The following is a 19,259-nucleotide window of genomic DNA, read 5'->3' on the forward strand; positions in this document are numbered from 1 at the left end:
AATTATAATGTTAGAAACTTGTAGGCTCTGAGCAAGTGGGTTGCTGGGTTGGGAAACTGTAATAGATTGGGAAGACTAGATATGATACCTGCTCTTGATTATTTATAGGCTTTATACCATCTTTTGGTACTGGATTTACTTAGAAATAATTTTCCACCTTTTCATTTTTGCTTATGGATCCTCAAGTTTGTTTGTATGTGTGTTCTTTCCTGATGTAACTTTTTTGCATGAGAATATAAATTTGCTTTGTGAATGTGCATTCTTACCTGAACATATGCTTACTTTCTCACGTGTTGTGGGGTAGAATAGGAGGGTTTTGACCATTATTACTTTCTCATCTGTTTTGGGTTTGTGTGTGAGGGGTATGTTTGACTTTAACATGCTCTGAGCTTCGGGCATGGATGATATGAACTGCATAAATTCTTGTTTTTTAGGCCCTACAGTAGAACAGCAAGGTGAAATGGCTCGAGCTGGAGGCAGGTCCCTAGCGGCGCTACAGCCTGAACAGGTAACATGCCAATGTGGCTTCATTTATGTATTAAAACTTACAAAGATACTGTGTGTTTCACAATAAAACCTAAGACAGATCCCTGCCCCAAAGAGCTCATATTCTCACTTGTCTGTAAGTCTATCATTTAGATTGTAACATACTGCATGAGAGGGAGGGGTGAAGAAGGGTGTGGTCTACTGAGCTGTAATTATGTACATTTGAACCATCAGATTTATATAGCTCTAATTATTTTAAATGCAGGTATTGGCATGTAGAGGATGCCACAGAAGAGTTTTTGGAGTGAACTGCCCCAATTGCTCTTACTGAGAGGATACTTAAACTGCCCAAAAGGGAGCAGCTGTGTGCGATCCTCGTACCATTCAGTGTACCACTACATTGCAGCTGGATTGGGTAGAGGGAGGCACTATGTAGAGCAAGGCAGGTGCTGGCACAGAGGCAGGGAGCATCTTGTTGTTGGTTAGGCAGGAAAGCAGAGACCTGCCAGGCAAAATGCAGGAAAGGCCAGAAGCCGAGACTGCAGGCTGAACTGTGTAGTCCAACCAATAGCAAGGAGTAAATAATGAACAGGTAGCTTTCTGAGGTATGCTGGAGGCCAAGTGCAGGAGCCAGAGAAGAAAGAATCCAGAGGTATTAGATAAGAAGTGGGGGTTGGGGAGACCACGAGCCTGAGTACCCTGAGTCACTTGGCTTCCACGATAACCGTACAGAATTTTTTTTTCTCTCTGCAGAGAGCAGAGATTATCTATCATCTAGCTGACCTGCTAACTGACCAGAGAGAAGAAATTCTATCGGCCAATAAAAAGGACTTGGAAGAGGCTGAAAGTAAAGGTAATGTATTAATGGAGCTAGTAAGCTTAAATATATGTAGATATCATGAATCTATGTGGGTTTGAACAGAAGGCGAAAAGTGGGATGGGAACTCTTATTCAGAGGTTTAGGGATTTGGGAACTAACTGTGATGGTGTAATGACTGTCATCTTGGTTGTCACAGACGGTCAAGCCTGGGACCTTGAGAGCTGAAAGCTTGAATCCCTACAGCTTGGGCTAAAGGACAAAGTCCCCCAGCAGGGAGTTGTGGAAGATTCATGTCTTCTGGATCAGACAAAGGACTTGTAACACACTGAACAGTACATGATGATAACTGTTTAGTGCTCCAGGTTGTCAGGAGAGAGAGTTTGCCTGTGGAAATGCATGTAGTGAGCACCTTGTGTTTTGTTGCAGTGACTACTCTGGTCTCTTTCTGGGTTTGTTAAAACAGTATATTCTGCCCCTGTGGGAGCTAGTACTTTGTCTCCTCTTGTGGTCAAGCTGCATGTGATCGATGATGTGTTCCAAAAAGAGAAACATCCACTTCTTAACAAAGAAGTGTCTATTCTATTCAGTCTGTTTGTATCATAAACTTCATTCTGGTGTATCAGATTAATGCATTGAAAAGTCTTGGAGGGCATTTTGGGTGGGGGAAGATGCATAATGTGACAACTTACTCCTGTGTTCTTTACAAAGGATGTTCATAGTGACCTGCAAATGCGGGAAATGGGCTTGTGCCTGGTTTTGTTTCTTTATGGTGTTGTGTAACAGGGGCAATGGCCACTTAAATGAAATTGGGTCCAGCTCTCCTGTTCTAAGTCCATGTGTGCGCTAATTTAGTATAATGAGGAGAACAGGGCTGCCCCAGGGAGTTATAAATGAGTGGGAAAGTTCAGAATCCAGAGACCGATAGAGAGCTCAGAACTTGGAGTCCCAAGTCCAAAGAGTAGAGAGAGCTCAGAAGAAGAGCAGTGCTTCAGTGAAAGGATGTCCCTGAAGGAGGGATGTTGAGGGTTCCCTAGTTGTGCAGTAGAACCAGATCAGGCTGGTGAAAGCAGAATAAACTCTGGCAAGTGAAGTGTACAAGTATAATTAGGCAGGCCAAAAAGTAATGTGAAGAGGAGCTAGCAAAATAAATGCATAACAGCAAAAAAATGTTATGTGTAAAAGAAGCAGAAAGCCTACCAAACAATCAGTGGGGCCACTGGATGATCAAGATGGTAAAGGAGCACTCAAGGAAGACAAGGCCGTTGCAGAAAAGCTAAATGAATTCTTTGCATCAATCTTCACTGCAGAGGATATGAGGGAGATTCCCACACCTGAGCCATTCTTTTTAGGTGCCAAATCTGACCTATCCCAGATTGAGGTTTCAGTAGAAGAGGTTTTTGGAACAAATAGATGGTATGTCACCAGGACCCGATGGTATTCACCCAAGAGTTGTGAAGGAAACTCAAATATGAAATTGCAGAACTACTAACTGTGGTATCAAGTATCAGGGGGATAGCTGTGTTAGTCTGTATCCACAAAAACAGCGAGAAGTCCGGTGGCACCTTAAAGACTAACAGATTTATTTGGGCATAAGCTTTCGTAGGTAAGAAACCCACTTCTCCAGATGCATGGAGTGAAAATTACAGATGCAGGCATTATTATACTGACACATGAAAAGAAGGGATTTACCTTACAAGTGGAGAAACAGTGTTGACAAGGCCAATTCTATCAGGGTGGATGTAGTCCACTCCCAATAGCTGATGAGGAGGTCTCAATACCAGGAGAAGGAAAGTTGCTTTTGTAGTGAGCCAGCCACTCCCAGTCCTTATTCAAGCCCAAATTAATGGTGTTAAATTTCAAATGAATTTTAGTTCTTCAGTTTCTCTTTGAAGTCTGTTTTTGAAGTTTTTTTGTTCAAGTGTGGCTACTTTTAAATCCGTTGAAGTATTCTCCTACTGGCTTTTGTATGATATCATTCCTGATGTCTGATTTGTGTCCATTTATTCTTTTACGTAGAGACTGTCTGGTTTGGCCAATGTACGTGGCAGAGGGGCATTGATGGCACATATCACATTAGTAGATGTGCAGGTGAATGAGTCCCTGATAGTGTGGCTCATGTGGTTGGGTCCTCTGATGGTGTTGCTAGAGTAGGTATGAGGATAGAGTAGGCAACGGGGTTTGTTACAGGGATTGGTTCCTGGGTTAGTGTTTCTGTGGTGTGGTGTGTAGTTGCTGGTGAGTTTTGCTTCAGGTTGGAAGGCTGCCTGTAAACAAGAACTGGCCTGCCTCCCAAGGTCCTGTGAGAGTGAGAGAGCGTTTTCCAGGATAGGTTGTAGATCTTTGATGATGTGCTGGAGAGGTTTTAGCTGGGGGGTGTCTGTGATGGCCAGTGGTGTTATGTTATTTTCCTTGTTGGGCCTGACTTCTGGGTACCCGTCTCGCTCTGTCAATCTGTTTCCTCACTTTCCCAGGTGGGTATTGTAGTTTTAAGAATGCTTGATAAAGATCTTATAGGTGTTTGTCTCTGTCTGAAGGATTGGAGCAAATTTGGTTGTATCTTATTAGGCATTCTCTCTAAAGGAGCAACGTTTCAAAAAGTTCAATGAATTAAAAGATTGTTGGGGGCGGAATAGGTCTGGACAAGGTGAAGAAGTCTGGAGATAAATGTGAGAAGGGAGGGACGGGCAGTAGAAACAAAAGTGAACCTGTTTGAGCAGCATATTCCAGAAGCCTTGAGGTCATTCTGAGTGTAGCCTTCATTGATTTGAGATCTACCATACCATTCTCTCACTAGAAGGGAAAACCTATAATGGCAACAGGCCATAAAAGAGACTCAGTTTGGGTCTCATTTATCTCTGAGTTGTGAAGAATACATATTAAGGTTCTAACAACCAACAAGAATATACTTTTATATAGAAATCCATGATTAAATCGAGTCTTTCTGACTAGTGATTTAAATCAAATCCACCCAGACTGGAGGATAGCTAATGTGACACCAATTTTTAAAAACGGCTCCAAAGGCGATCCTGGCAATTATAGGCTAGTAAGCCGTTTGCAATACCATGCAAATTGGTTGAAACTGTAAGAAAGAACAGAATTATCAGACACACAGATGAAGAGTCCTACAAAAAGTGGAAACTAGGTCAAACTACAAAGGATGAATATAAACAAATAACACAAGTATGTAGGGGGAAAATTAGAAAGGTCAAGGCACAAAAAGCGATTAAACTAGCTAGAGACATATAGGGTATAAAGAAAACAGTCTACAAATACATTAGAAGCAAGAGGAAGACCAAGAACAGGGTAGGCCCATTACTAGTGAACGCCAGTGAAAATGAGGTAGGATCAGAGGCTAAAATAGGGAAAGAACAAGTTAAAAATTACTTAGACAAGTTAGATGTCTTCAAGTCACCAGGGCCTGATGAAATACATCCTAGAATACTCAAGGAGCTGACTGAGGAGATATCTGAGCCATTAGCAATTATCTTTAAGAAGTTATGGAACATGGGAGAGATTCCAGAGGGCTGAAAAAGGACAGATACAGTGTCCATCTATAAATGGGAAATAAGGACAACCCTGGGAATTACAGAACAGTCAACTTAATTTCATGTACTCGGAGCAAATAGTTAAGCTTGTTACCCTGTCAAAGAAAGCTGTTAGGTTTGACACAATTTGTTCCTGACAAATCCATACTGACTGTTACTTATCACCTTATTATCTTCTAGGTATTCATAAATTTTTAAGAGCAGGTTAGATAAACATCTGTCAGGGATGGTCTAGATAATACTTAGTCCTGCCTTGAGTGCAGGGAACTGGACTAGACGACCTCTTGAGGTCCCTTCCAGTCCTCTGAATCTATGAACACGATTTATTGGACAAGAGTCAGCGTGGCTTTTGTAAACGGAAATCATGCCTCACAAATCTCTTAGAGTTCTTTGAAAAGGTCATCAAACATGGACAAGGGTGATCCAGTAGATATAATGTACTTGAACTTTCAGAAAGCCTTTGACAGGATCCCTGACTGCAGCTGGGTCTGGGTCACTGCACTTCCTGCCGTCGGTGAGTGCAGTCCCAACCCTGCTGCAGTCCTCAACGGAGTGGGGGCAGGAAGAGGCAGAGCAGGGCTGGGGGCTTTGGGGAAGGAGTGGACTGGGGACGGGGCTGTGGAGGAGCAGGAGTGGGAAGAGGCAGAGCTAGGGCAGAGCAGGGGCTGCGGCCATGGAGAAAAGGCGGACCAGGGGCTGGAGCAGCATGCAGCTGCGTAGGGCATCAGGAAATTTGGTGCCTCATTCGAAGGGGATAGTGTTTGACTAGTCAGCTTTTGTGCTGATCTGGCTCAAGTTAAACATGCATGAGGTGATGTGAATGGCTTTACTTGTCTGATCCAGGCAGCTTTGCTGTGGCTGGTGGAAGCTGATGGCCTATATAGTTCATCTCAGGTCATATCTTTTTGAGTGGAAAAGTGCCTGTATAATTTCTTAGGCAGATGTAGGGAGGTGGATGGAGCCTGGATATCTAGTATCAAGCAGCTGTTAAGTATTTCCAGCATGACTTAATCATCTTTTATTTCAGGGAGATTGGCACTTCCTTTGATGAAGCGACTGAGTCTGTCTACATCAAAGCTGAATAGCTTGGCCATAGGACTTCGTCAGATCGCAGCATCCTCCCAGGAGAGTGTAGGCCGTGTCATTCGCAGAACACGAATAGCAAAAGACTTAGAGCTGGAACAGGTGACTGTGCCTATTGGGGTCCTGCTGGTGATCTTCGAATCCCGCCCTGACTGCCTCCCACAGGTACATGATATGGGGAAATAAACCTTTTTTGTTTGAGATGTCCTTTGGTAACATAGGAGTGGAAGTGACCTCTTGGGTCATCGAGTTCAGTCACCTGCTGTCACAGGCAACGAAAGGAGAAATATTCTGATTGGTGGGGTGGTGAGTGAACCAGCATTCAATTCTTAATTTCCAAAGCACTGTCTTGCAAGGGGTTCCCTTAAACTGGATTTTATTGGCATACTACCCTCTCCATCAGATCTTTTCTCAGGACCCACTTCTGCATTGTTCAGAAGAAATCAGCCAGTTTGTGATGGGTTAATAGGCAGATAGGAGAGTTTTTTCACTTAATAAATTGTAAATATTTTCAAGAATTGTACTTATTTGAATGTACATTCCTCCTCCCCATGTAACATGTTTTCTCAGGTTGCAAGCCCTGCTATGTAGGGACTTCTTATTCATATATGCTTACTGAGCACAATGGGGCTTAGTCCTAGTTGGGGCCTCTGAGCACTATTTAAGACCAGTATTTCATGTCCTTCTACACTATTTGCTACTAGCCTTAGACATCTGTCAAACTCAGAAGATGTATCTAGTGGGATCTCGTAGGGGTCTGTTCTGGGTCAGATACTATTCAGTATTTTCATTAATTAATTGAATAATGGAATAGAGAGCATGCTTAAAAAAATCTGTGGATGATAACCAAGCTGGAAGCAGGGCCACCCAGAGTGGGGGGCAAGTGGGGCAATTTGCTCCGGGCCCCACAGGGGCCTCGCGAGCCCTGGCCTGGCGGTGGTCCAGGTCTTCGTCCGGCATTTTGGCGACGGGGAGCCCTTCAGTGCTGCCAAAGATCCGGAGCGACTGAAGGGCCCCCCACCACCGAAATGCCCCACGAGCCCTGTCCCAGCAGCAGTCCAGGTCTTCGGCGGTGGGGGGCCCTTCAGTGCTGCTGAAGACGCAGAGCGACTAAAGGGTCCCCCGCCACCGAAATGCTGCCGAAGACCCGAACCGCAGCCAGGAGAGTACAAATGCCGCAGCTCCCCCACTTTGCCCCAGGGCCCCGAATCCTCTGGGCGGCCCTGGCTGGAAGGGGTTGCATGCACTTTGGAAGTCAGGATTAGAATTCAAAAGACTTTATTTGAGCTCAATTCTCTAATTTATCAATAAGATGAAATTCAATAAAGACAAACGCAAAGTTCTTGACATAAGAAAGAAAAATGAAATGTAAAATGGGGAATAACTGGCTAGGGAGTAGTACAGCAAAAAAGGATCTGGGAGTTACAGTGGCTCACTAACTGAATGAGCCAACCATGTGATGCAGTTGCAGAAAAAAGCTAATATCATTCTGGGGCATATTAACATGAATGTTGTGTGAGGCACAGGAGGTAATAGTTCCACTTTGCTTGGCACTGATGAGGCCCCAGGAGGAGTATTGTCCATTTTTGGTTGCCATGCTTTAAGAAATATTTGGGCAAATTGGAGACAGGTCCAAAGGAGAGCAACAAAAATTACAAAAGTTTTTAAAATCCTGACTATGACGAAAGGTTAAAAAATCTGGGCATGTTTAGTTTTAAATAGACTGAAAGGCAACCTGATAAGTCTTCAAATGTGCTGAGGGCTGTTTTAAAGAGGACATGGGTCTAGATCTAATGCATCCAAGGGTGCTGAGGGAGTTGGCTGAAGTTGAAATGTAGCATTTTTCATAGAATCCCAGACCCATCGGCTATTATCTTTGAAAATTCGTGTTAAACCTCAAGGGTTAACACAACAATGTGTTAACCCTTGAGGGCTCAGCCGAGTGCTAGTTCATCATTTAGCAGTAAGGGATTCCCTGGGAAATATCCCACTCTCTTCCACCCTCTGACTGCACCACCTCAACCAAGCTTCACAATCATCATTGCTGTGTACAGTATTAAATTGTTTGTTTAAAACTTCTACTGTTTGTGTGTGTATGTATGTATGTGTATATATAAAATATAGTCTTTTGTCTGGTGAAAAAAAATTCCCTGGAACCTGCTCTCCTTTGGACCTGTCTCCAATTTGCCCAAATATTTCTCAAAATGTGTTTTAAGTACATCAGAAGCAAGAAGCCTGCTGAACAACCAGTGGGGCCCCTTGATGATCGAGGTACAAAAGGAGCGCTTAAAGACAATAAAGTCACTGCGCAGAAACTAAATAGATTCTTTGCTTCAGTCTTCACGGCTGAGGATGTTAGGGAGATTCCTAAACCTGAGCCGGCTTTTATAGGTGACAAATCTGAGGAACTGTCACAGATTGAAGTGTCACTAGAGGAGGTTTTGGAATGAATTGATAAACTTAACATTAACAAGTCACCGGGACCAGATGGCATTCACCCAAGAGTTCTGAAAGAACTCAAATGTGAAGTTGCGGGACTATTAACTAAGGTTTGTAACCTGTCCTTTAAATCGGCTTCTGTACCCAATGACTGGAAGTTAGCTAATGTAACGCCAATATTTAAAAAGGGCTCTAGAGGTGATCCCGGCAATTACAGACCGGTTAGTCTAATGTCGGTACCGGGCAAATTAGTCGAAACAATAGTTAAGAATAAAATTGTCAGACACATAGAAAAACAAACTGTTGAGTAATAGTCAGCATGGTTTTTGTAAAGGGAAATCGTGTCTTACTAATCTATTAGAGTTCTTTGAAGGGGTCAACAAACATGTGGACAAGGGGGATCCAGTGGACATAGTGTACTTAGATTTCCAGAAAGCCTTTGACAAGGTCACTCACCAAAGGCTCTTATGTAGATTAAGCTGTCATGGGATAAAAGGGAAGGTCCTTTCATGGATTGAGAACAGGTTAAACGACAGGGAACAAAGGGTAGGAATTAATTTTAAATTTTCAGAATGGAGAGGGGTAACTAATTGTGTTCTCCAAGGATCAGTCCTCGGACCAATCCTATTCAACTTATTCATAAATGATCTGAAGAAAGGGGTAAACAGTGAGGTGGCAAAGTTTGCAGATGATATTAAACTGCTCAAGATAGTTAAGACCAAAGCATACTGTGAAGAACTTCAAAAAGATCTCACAAAACGAAGTGATTGGGCAACAAAATGGCAAATGAAATTTAATGTGGATTAATGTAAAGTAATGCACATTGAAAAAAATAATCCCAACTATACATACAATATGATAAGGGCTAGTTTAGCTACAACGAGTCAGGAAAAAGATCTTGGAGTCATTGTGGATAGTTCTCCGAAGATGTCCATTCAGTGTGCAGAGGCGGTCAAAAAAGCAAACAGGATTTTAGGAATCATTAAAAAGGGGATCGAGAATAAGACTGAGAATATATTATTGCCTTTATATAAATCGATGGTACGCCCACATCTCGAATACTGCATACAGATGTGGTCTCCTCGTCTCAAAAAAGATATACTGGCACTAGAAAAGGTTCAGAAAAGGGCCACTAAAATGATTAGGGCTTTGGAGAGGGTCACATATGAGGAAAGATTAAAGAGGCTAGAACTCTTCATCTTGGAAAAGAGGAAACAAAGGGGAGATATGATAGAGGTCTATAAAATCATGAATGATGTGGAGAAAGTGGATAAGGAAAAGTTATTTACTTATTCCCGTAATACAAGAACTAGGGGTCACCAAATGAAATTAATAGGCAGCAGGTTTAAAACAAATAAAAGGAAGTTCTTCTTCACGCAGCGCACAGTCAACTTGTGGAACTCCTTACCTGAGGAGGTTGTGAAGGCTAGGACTATAACAGTGTTTAAAAAGGAACTGGATAAATTCATGGTGGTTAAGTCCATAAATGGCTATTAGCCAGGATGGGTAAGGAATAGTGTCCCTAGCCTCTGTTTGTCGGAGGATGGAGGTGGATGGCAGGAGAGAGATCACTTGATCATTGCCTGTTAGATTCACTCCCTCTGGGGCACCTGGCATTGGCCACTGTCGGTAGACAGGATAGTGGGCTAGATGGACCTTTTGTCTGACCCGGTACGGCCGTTCTTATGTTCTAATCCCCACTATTTACATTAATTCTTTTGGGGAAATTGGATTCGCTTAACAGCGTTTCGCTTAAAGTAGCATTTTTTAGGACCATAACTACAACATTAAGCGAGGAGTTACTGTACTCCATTTGGGAAATAGAGATGTTTCTCATAATAATTTATATGTGAGTAATTATTAATTTAAACTTTAAATGCCTGATGGGGGAAATATGCCTCTACCTTTAAACTCAGTTGTGTCATAGATTTGAAGACTAAAGGGTCCAATATGATCATTTTGTCTGACCTCCTGGGTAACATAGACCAAAGAATTTCATCCAGTAATTCCTGCATCAAATCCATACTTTATCGTTGAGTTTCAGCATATCTCTTAGAAATCCAATCTTCATTTAAAATCCACTATGACCCTAGTTGGTTGTTCCGTTGACTAATTACTCTTGGTATTAAAGAGTTGGACTTACAGCCTGAAATTCTCCTTCCGGACAGTAGATCATGTTGTGCTTTTGGCTGCTATATTTGAGTCCTCTACCATCAGAAATCTACCATGGATTGCTAAGAGACCAAGGTCAAATCCCCTCTTAAGCTTTTCTTGGATAAGCTGAATAGGTTGTTTCCGAAATCTTTCATTGCAAGACAGGCTTTCTCGACCTCTAATCATTGATGTAGCTCTCTTCTGATCTCTTTTCAGTTTTTCCATACCCTTTTTTAAAGTGTAGAGTCCAGAACTGGACACAGTATCCTAATAATTTACCTTACACTGTCCAAAAATCATGGCCCAGGACCTTTATATTCCCTTTCACTAGTAGTACGCAGCTGTCCCCCTGTAAAGGTAATTTGGACACTGGTTGCATTAATTGGGGACACTGTCCCTCTGAGAGGGCCACAACATGGTTTGAGAGTATCTGCCGTCTCGAAGGGGGGACTCATGCAGCTCCATGGTTCCCTCCAGGTGCTCCCTTAAAATTCCATTATCTCTGGTACTTGAGACCAACAAATAACTGGGCAGTCAGCTGTTACCAAAACTGTGATAAGAACAAGAGTATTTGTGGCACCATAGAGACTAACCAATTTATTTGAGTGTAAGCTTTTGTGGGCTACAGCCCACTTCATCGGCTGCATAGAATGGAACATATAGTGATTAGATATATATACACATACAGAGAGCATGAAAAGGTGGGAGTTGCCCTACTAACTCTAAGAGGCTTATTAATCAAAATGAGCAATTATCAGCAGGAGAAAAAAAATCTTTTGTAGTGATAATCAAGATGGCCCATTTCAGACAGTTTGCCAAGAAGGTGTGAGAATACTTAACATGGGGAAATAGATTCAATGTGTGTAATGGCTCAGCCATTCCCAGTCTCTATTCAAGCCTAAATTGATAGTATCTAGTTTGCATGTTAATTCAAGTTCAGCAGTTTCTCGTTGGAGTCTGTTTTTGAAGCTTTTCTGTTGCAAGAAAAGCTTTAAGTCTGTTACTGAGTGACCAGAGAAGTTGAAGTGTTCTACTGGTTTTTGAATGTTATGATTCCTGATGTTTTAGTTAGTAGGGTATCTCCCACCTTTTCATGTTCTCTGTTTGTGTATATATATCTCCTTACTATATGTTCCATTCTATGCATCCGATGAAGTGAGCTGTAGCCCACAAAACCTTATGCTCAAATAAATGTGTTAGTCTCTAAGGTGCCACAAGTACTCCTGTTCTTTTTGCAGATAACAGACTAACATGGCTGCTACTCTGACACCTGTCAAAATTGTGATGTTACTAGTCTGCTCCTGTTGTTATAAACATTAGTGTATGATTTTATTTGAACCTTCTTATGTTCTACTGTGTGCTCATATTCTAACCATAGTGCCACCTTTACCTCTGGCCAGACCTGTTTATTGGTTAGTGTGTGTGTTCTGCAAGAGCTAAGCATTTCTTTAGTGTGGCACTTAAAGCGAAGCAAACCTGGAGGAGGGGAGTTAGTGACCCATTCCCAGTCTACCTTTCACACGGCACACTACTTGCGTCCTTCCTCATGCACCACAGGGGCAGCAGGAATCTCCTCATGGTCACTCTTCAGTCCTTCCTCTTGTTCACCTGTGGAGACACCTGTGCAGACATTGTTAGTATTGGCAGGCGCTGGTTCAAACAGTTTTTACGGATTTTGGTGCCTCCAAAACATTCCCATCATTCTCCTAACCTTTGTGCATGTATTAGTAGTCAAAAGGAACCGCATGGGGCCTTTCCTCCTTGGTTTTAGGATCTTTAACCTTTGGATAAATACGGCACATTACCAATTCCTCAACTTTAAATGCAGGTTTGTTCAGACTGCTGTTATCATCCAACTGGATTTGATTTTCTTTTAATTCACTGTCCAATACCTTAATGTAGTTCTGCAACATGTCTGCGAAGGGCCCTGATCCTCCTGCAGGAAGGACTGCATCACTAGGCATTCTCATTGCTCTTCCTGTCATTAGTTCAAAGGGTGTTAGCTGAGTCAGCCTGTTGGGGCTGCCTCTGATTCAATAGAGAACAGCAGTCAGCACGTGTGTCCATCCAACTCCTGTGTCTGAACTGCCTTTGTTAAAGCTGCTTTCATTGTTCTGTTCGTCCTTTCCACCATCCCTCAGCTTTCAGGGTGGTACAGTGTATGGAACCTTTGCTTTATTCCTAATGCCTTACATGCCTCTTTCATTACACACCCTGTAAAGTGAGTTCCTTGGTCCAAGTCTGTTGACAGCGGCAGAACCCATCTTCTGCTAGGATTTGAGCCACTGTTGTGGCAGTACAGTTTTTGGTGGGGAATGCCTCTATGCATCGGGTGAAAGTGTCAGTAATTACCAGAATGTACGTATACCCCCTGCTTTGTGGCAAGGACCCAGTAAAATCAATTTGCAGATTCTGCCACGGTCCCTCTGGCCGCGGTTGGTGGTTCGAGGGTACTTTCTTCCTCCTACCCACGTTCACTTGTGCACGTTACTCATCTTTTGAGAAATTGTAAGGCATCTTTTTTCATGGCTGGCCACCACCAGTGCTCCAGGGCGGACCTCATTGGTCTCCAGCCCAGATGGGCTGGGGAGTGGATGGCATGGAGCAGCAGGGCCGGTGTGCACTTGGGTTACCAGCTCCTCTCCCCCGGCCTGTACCAGAGGTGATTTCTGTACACACATCCTTGTTTTTCTAATTGACTTTTCTCTTCTGTGCTTATGGTTGCATGTAGCTTTTTCAAATCCACTTCCTCCTCAGACACTGCAGCTTCACAAACCCTGACAGGGTTTGCCTATGCAGCCTCTTTAGCGCATTTATCTGCCCGATAGTTTCCTTTTTGTTCCTTGCTTGAGATTTTATGATGTGCTTTTATTTTTACTACTGCCAGTTCTGATAGTAGTTTGACAGCTTCTGTTAGTCTTTGAACTGCATCCATATAATTAATGGGCTTGCCAGTTGTTGTTACAAAAACCACTGCATGTCCATGTAGTCATGCACTATTCCGAATGCGTATCTGCTGTCTGTGTATACTGTGAACTTTTTGCCCTCTCCCACTCTTAGAGCTTCAGTGAGGGCTGTCGGCTCTTCTTGAGCTGATTTTGAACCATCCAGCTGACCTGACGCTATTACTGTTCCATCACTGATTACCACTGCCCATCCTGTATATGGCAATCCATTTTCATACTTCCTTGTCCCATCTACATACAAAATTATGTCTGGATTCTCTAGTGGCTCTTCCTTAACTCTTCCCAACACTTCCTCTCCCTTAGCTATGAGACATTCGTGTACCTCTCCATCTGTGTTCAGGTATTCAGCTACATTTATTCCTTTGTCCCTCACTGTGGAGAAATTAGGGTTTTGCATGCACAGTGTTGATTCCCACTGAGTCCTGCAGCCATCTGTTACGGCTGTTTAGCCGCCCGGTATTAGGGAGGTCAATGAGCGTGGGTGAGGTATGTAATACTAGCATACCTGTGAGGGTATATGGCTCGCAGGCTTTTACAGTTCAGGTTGCATAATCCAAAGTGGCCATGCACTCTGGTAGCCCTTGTGATACAGGGAGTCTTAAGGTAGACACGTATGCCATCAGGCACTGTCTGTGCTGGAGCTGTGTTAGCACAGCTGTGTATTGTCTTACTGTGATTACAGTAAAGGTGGAACAGCTTTCCCATATCGGGTAAGCCCAAGCTAGGGGCGGAGGCTAGGCTTGCTTTATTTTTATTAATGCCTCCCCTTGTTTTGTGCCCCATATTGCTGACTCATTTGCAGGTTTTCCCCCTATGGTAAGGTTTTGAATCGGTTCCGCCACCTCTGAGTACTCCAGTATATATGTCCTACAATAATTAAGGAGTCCCAGCACTTTCCGGACTTCCTTAACTGTCCGTGGTCTTTTTAACTCTCGAATTGCCTGCTTTCTGTCTACTGTGAGTGCCTTTACTCCTTGCGCTATCTCGTGCCCTAAATACAGGACCTTTGGCTGTTGTAATTGAACTTTCTTCATGCTCAATTTAAATCCAGCCTCATGAAATTATATAAACAATCTGTTTAGGGTTTTTAAGTGGTCCCTCTCATTTGACCTGGTGATCAGTAAGTCATCGACATACTGCAATATCACCGTATCCCCCTCCAAGGTCACTCATGCTACTGTTTCTGCCATTGCCCTATGGAAGATGAAGGGAGAGTTATGGAACCCCTGAGGAACTCGGGTCCAAGTGTACTACTGGTCCCCACTGTAATGCAAACTTCTCCTGACTCTCTTTTGCACGGGGAATACTCCAAAATCCATTTGCTACGTCCAGGACTGAAAACACTGAGTGTCCTGGTTTTAGCAAATGAATTTTGGAGTATTCCCCTTGCAAAAGAGAGTCAGGAGAAATTTGCATTTACAATAACCATAACACTTTACATGTTATACAATGAGGGCAAAGTTAATGTTACTGTGAGAACCATAACTTTCATTTCTGCACTTCTGAATGTTTGAAATTGTGACCCTACTATTACTTGAATATGACATTTTGTGTACAAATTATTAAAATCCTGTATATTTATATTTCAGAATGTGCTAAGCACAGCACTATGCAGACACAAGCTTTCACATTCCCTATCCCAAAGAAGGTTACAAGCTAAAGACTAAATGGAGATGCAGAGTGAGAGGGAAGGAATACAACATTTAAAAGATCAGCAATGATTTGATTACAGTGTATAAGTACCTACACTGAGAGAAAATACTGGGTACTAAAGGCCACTTTAAACTAAACCAGTGGAGAAAGGCACAGTAAGAAACAATGGTTGAAAGTTAAAGTTGGAAAAATTCAAATTAGAAATAAGGCACAGATATTTATTGGTGAGAGTGACTAGCTGTTGAAACAAACTACGAAGGGAAGTGGTGGATTCTCCATGTCTTGGTGTTATCAAATAGACACTGAGTGCCTTTCTGGAAGATATGCTGTAGTTCAGCAAGTTACTGGGCTGAATACAGGGGTAACTGGGTGAAATTCTGTGGCCTGTGTTCTATAAAAGCGCAGATTAGAGACTCTAATGCTACCTTCTGGCCTTTAATCTCTGAAAAATAAAATCAAAGTGATGATGGTGATGCAAGGCACATCTAGTTGTACGTTTCTTTTTTATAGTTTAGTTTATATCTAATAGGTCTATGATAACTTGTTTATTTTAGGCAACACACAGAAGATGATGTTCCCCACTCGGGGGAGTTGTTCATTGGCCACCACTGTCCAGAATGAGTGGAGCAAAGTGCCCATAGTGGATTTGAGAATCTTGCTTTAAGAACGTAATCCAATGCAGTAGTATTGACACATGAACCTACACCAGGGGTAGGCAATCTATGGCATGGGTGCCGAAGGCGGCACATGAGCTGATTTTCAGTGGCACTCACACTGCCCGGGTCCTGGCCACCAGTCCGGGGGGCTCTGCATTTTAATTTAATTTTAAATGAAGCTTCTTAAACATTTTAAAAAACCGTATTTAATTTACATACAACAATAGTTTAGTTATATATTATAGACTTATAGAAAAAGGTCTTCTAAAAATGTTAAAATGTATTACTGGCACGCAAAACCTTAAATTAGAGTGAATAAATTAAGACTCGGCACACCACTTCTGAAAGGTTGCCGACCCCTGACCTACACCATTAGTTGCCACTTAGTCAGTTCTCGGACTCATTCATGATGATCAGTCTCTGTTTGTAATCTTTGAGATATCAAAGAACATTTTAATTCCTGTCTAAAGTAGGCGCTTTCTCAGGTAGCAGTTGACTAAGTTAATTCTTTTCTAAGGGAGCATGGGTTAACTCTAATCCTTCACAATAATGCACTTTAGTCTCGAACACTTTTGAAAAGCTCAACACTTAACATCCCATGGAAGGGTAGGGAAAGTAGTCAATTCATTTAACAAACTTACACTTAAGTTTATTTTCCTGAGGAAGATGGCCCACACAATTATCCAGTTCATCTCATACCTCATACCAAAGTTCTCATGTCACTTGACATATCCACCAGCACGTGGCCCCTTGCCAACAGTACTTTGAAAACTATAGATTTATTTCTGCAATACTTTCCATTTTCAGCCAAGGAACTGTGTGCGGTTGGTGCCTAACAGTTCCTCAGTGAGAGAAGATAGTGAATCTTATGTCTGTATTAATAGATGTATTCTGGGTTCTAATCTCTTCTCTCCTTTTCTGACAGGTGTCTGCCTTGGCCATTGCCAGTGGAAATGGCTTATTACTTAAAGGAGGGAAAGAGGCAGCACATAGCAATCAAATCCTTCACCATCTAACACAAGAAGCACTTTCCATCCATGGGGTCAAGGATGCAGTGCAGCTGGTGAGTGCCTAGAAATTAATCTAGGATTTGTCGCCGTGTGTGCACTATACATACAGCACTTTCTGGATGATACCATGCTCAAAGTCCTTCAAAGTCTATAATAGTGTCTTGGCTTGGTTACTCCAGGTGAACACCAGAGAGGAAGTAGAAGATCTTTGCCATTTGGATAAACTGATAGACCTGATCATTCCACGTGGCTCTTCTCAGCTGGTTAGGGATATCCAGAAAGCTGCTAAAGGAATCCCGGTTATGGGGCACAGTGAAGGGATCTGCCATGTATACGTGGATACAGAGGCCAGTGTAGAGAAGGTCACCAGAATAGGTAAGATGAGAGATGCCTTTTCATTCTCATGAGTTAGACTGAGTTTGATATGGAATGCATGATATGGTCAACAAAGCTGAATCTGCTCACATGCTTTTCAACACCTTTCTAATGTGAAGTGGTATGTAACCAATTGTCCATTTTTCAACACCAGTCAGAGATTCAAAGTGTGAATATCCTGCTGCCTGTAATGCTCTGGAAACACTATTAATTCACCGAGACTTGCTGCGAACACCCTTGTTTGACCAGATCATCGACATGTTGAGAGTGGAACAGGTTAGTCAAGCACAGCTCACTTAGTAAAGAGAATCACTTTTGGTTAGTAATTTGGCTTGGCAGACAGAAGGACTGACTGAAAGCAGTGATGTGCAGCTCATCTCTCTAGTGGCTTATAATCAAATGATGGTATTGCAAATGTCATCCCATCCGGAGATGTGAGCATCGGGGCTCCTTGCTTCTCCCTGCCACCCAAGGTGCTGCATAGAGGGGAGCCTGGAAGTAGTTTCTTCAGAACTCATGCTGCTGCTAAGCCTTAGGTGGTCCCTTGTGAATAACATGAATCCTGTTCCTTCCCTTGGGCTACATGTGTTCCCTTCTCTGCACATCCTGGAATTAGGAGCAAGGGACCCTATTGGTCCTGACCTTCTCCACATGCTGCTACTAGCCCACCAGGCCAGCACTCGTTCTTTTGGTGTCTGTTCTTCTTTGTCTGATCCTTACCCATTTTTCCTACCACTCTCCTATTCCTTCCTCTTGCACCTGCTCCCCATTCGTTTAACCCCCAACCCCATTATGCTAGTATGTGACTTTTCATAGACTATCAGGGTTGGAAGGGACCTCAGGAGGTATCTAGACCAACCCCCTGCTCAAAGCAGGACCAATCCCCAGACAGATTTTTGCCCCAATCCCTAAATGGCTCCCTCAAGGATTGAACTCACAACCTTGGGTTTAGCAGGCCAATGCTCAAACCACTGAGCTAGTATGTCTTTGCTTCTGCCCATCCTGCTTCTCTAGTGTCTCAGCAGAAGCAACAGAGCAAAGCTAATAAAGGATTTCCTGAATTTCAAACTGGTACTGCAGTTCCAGCAGGTGATACTAGAAGTCTGTGGACAGGGACATTTTTAAAATGCTGTGGATTGCAGAGAAATGCAGGATTCTACACCCAAGTTAGACCTGGCGTGTTGGTGAACATTAGATGATATGACATGTTATGCTTATAGAATGCGCAGGCTGTGATTATTAACGCAAGAAATAAACGGTTAAAGAGAAGTTGAGCCACGTGCCCTGATAACAAATTCCAAAGTACGTATTAAGAAAACAATAAACAGAAAGCTGGTCTAAACGTTAACTATGCCAGTCCTGGTGGTCCACAATAATGTGTCCAGTGTAGCTAGTCAGTGAGCAATATTGGCAATTCTTCATATACTTATTAGAATTTTTTTTAAGACAAGAAGGAACACTTCTGATTTAGGGCATGTCAACATTACAAACTTTTGTCAACTCAAGTTATAATATCATACAGCTGCCACAGTTAACACATCGCCTGTGTATTTGCATATTGGGCTCCTTGTGTCAGTAGTTCACATACTCACCAGGACTGCTTGTATTGATGCAGAGTATGGTGCACCATGGGTAGGTATCCCACTTCAACTTGCTATCCTTCAGCATGCTGTCTCTTGGGAAGTTTTGGCAATGCATGATGGGGCTGAAACAAGTCGTGCAGGTGTGACTGGGATATGGAGTCAACTTCCCAGTTTACAACTGTCTCCATCCCGTACCATTTTCTGTATCCCATAATTTTTGCACTTTTTTTTTTCAAAATTTCACAAACCCGCACGGTCCTTCTTGCTAACTGCCATCTCTGACAGAAGCATAGAGCCTGCACAGCTCTGCACTATTATCATGAATGTTGCAAGCACAGGATGCACAATGCTGTAGTGTCTGCAGAGCTGCAAGAAGAACTGAATGAGAGGAAAACATGATTCTTTGGAGGCTAGATTGCTGTGGGACAGGGCAAGAACAAATTCAAGCTTGTTGGTGGCATTTCAGGAGCAGCTGCAATAGGTAGAGCA

General features: G+C 42.8%; 2 protein-coding genes across 5 annotated transcripts in view; both read left to right on the forward strand.

The window, feature by feature from the left end:
• The window catches only part of ABCC2 (ATP binding cassette subfamily C member 2), a 529,482-nt gene that overhangs the window by 506,785 nt on the left and 3,438 nt on the right, over positions 1-19,259 (forward strand). The window lies entirely within an intron of this gene.
• The window catches only part of ALDH18A1 (aldehyde dehydrogenase 18 family member A1), a 134,482-nt gene that overhangs the window by 98,510 nt on the left and 16,713 nt on the right, over positions 1-19,259 (forward strand). For all 4 annotated transcript variants that reach the window (XM_050958793.1, XM_050958795.1, XM_050958794.1 and 1 more), the window contains 6 exons: positions 435-508; positions 1,240-1,339; positions 5,879-6,099; positions 16,728-16,865; positions 16,992-17,187; positions 17,342-17,463. In XM_050958793.1, the coding sequence (XP_050814750.1) occupies positions 435-508; positions 1,240-1,339; positions 5,879-6,099; positions 16,728-16,865; positions 16,992-17,187; positions 17,342-17,463 (851 nt within the window). The remainder of the gene's footprint in view (positions 1-434; positions 509-1,239; positions 1,340-5,878; positions 6,100-16,727; positions 16,866-16,991; positions 17,188-17,341; positions 17,464-19,259) is intronic.

This window comes from Gopherus flavomarginatus, chromosome 6 (assembly GCF_025201925.1).
Source record: "Gopherus flavomarginatus isolate rGopFla2 chromosome 6, rGopFla2.mat.asm, whole genome shotgun sequence".
NCBI lineage: Eukaryota > Metazoa > Chordata > Testudines > Testudinidae > Gopherus > Gopherus flavomarginatus.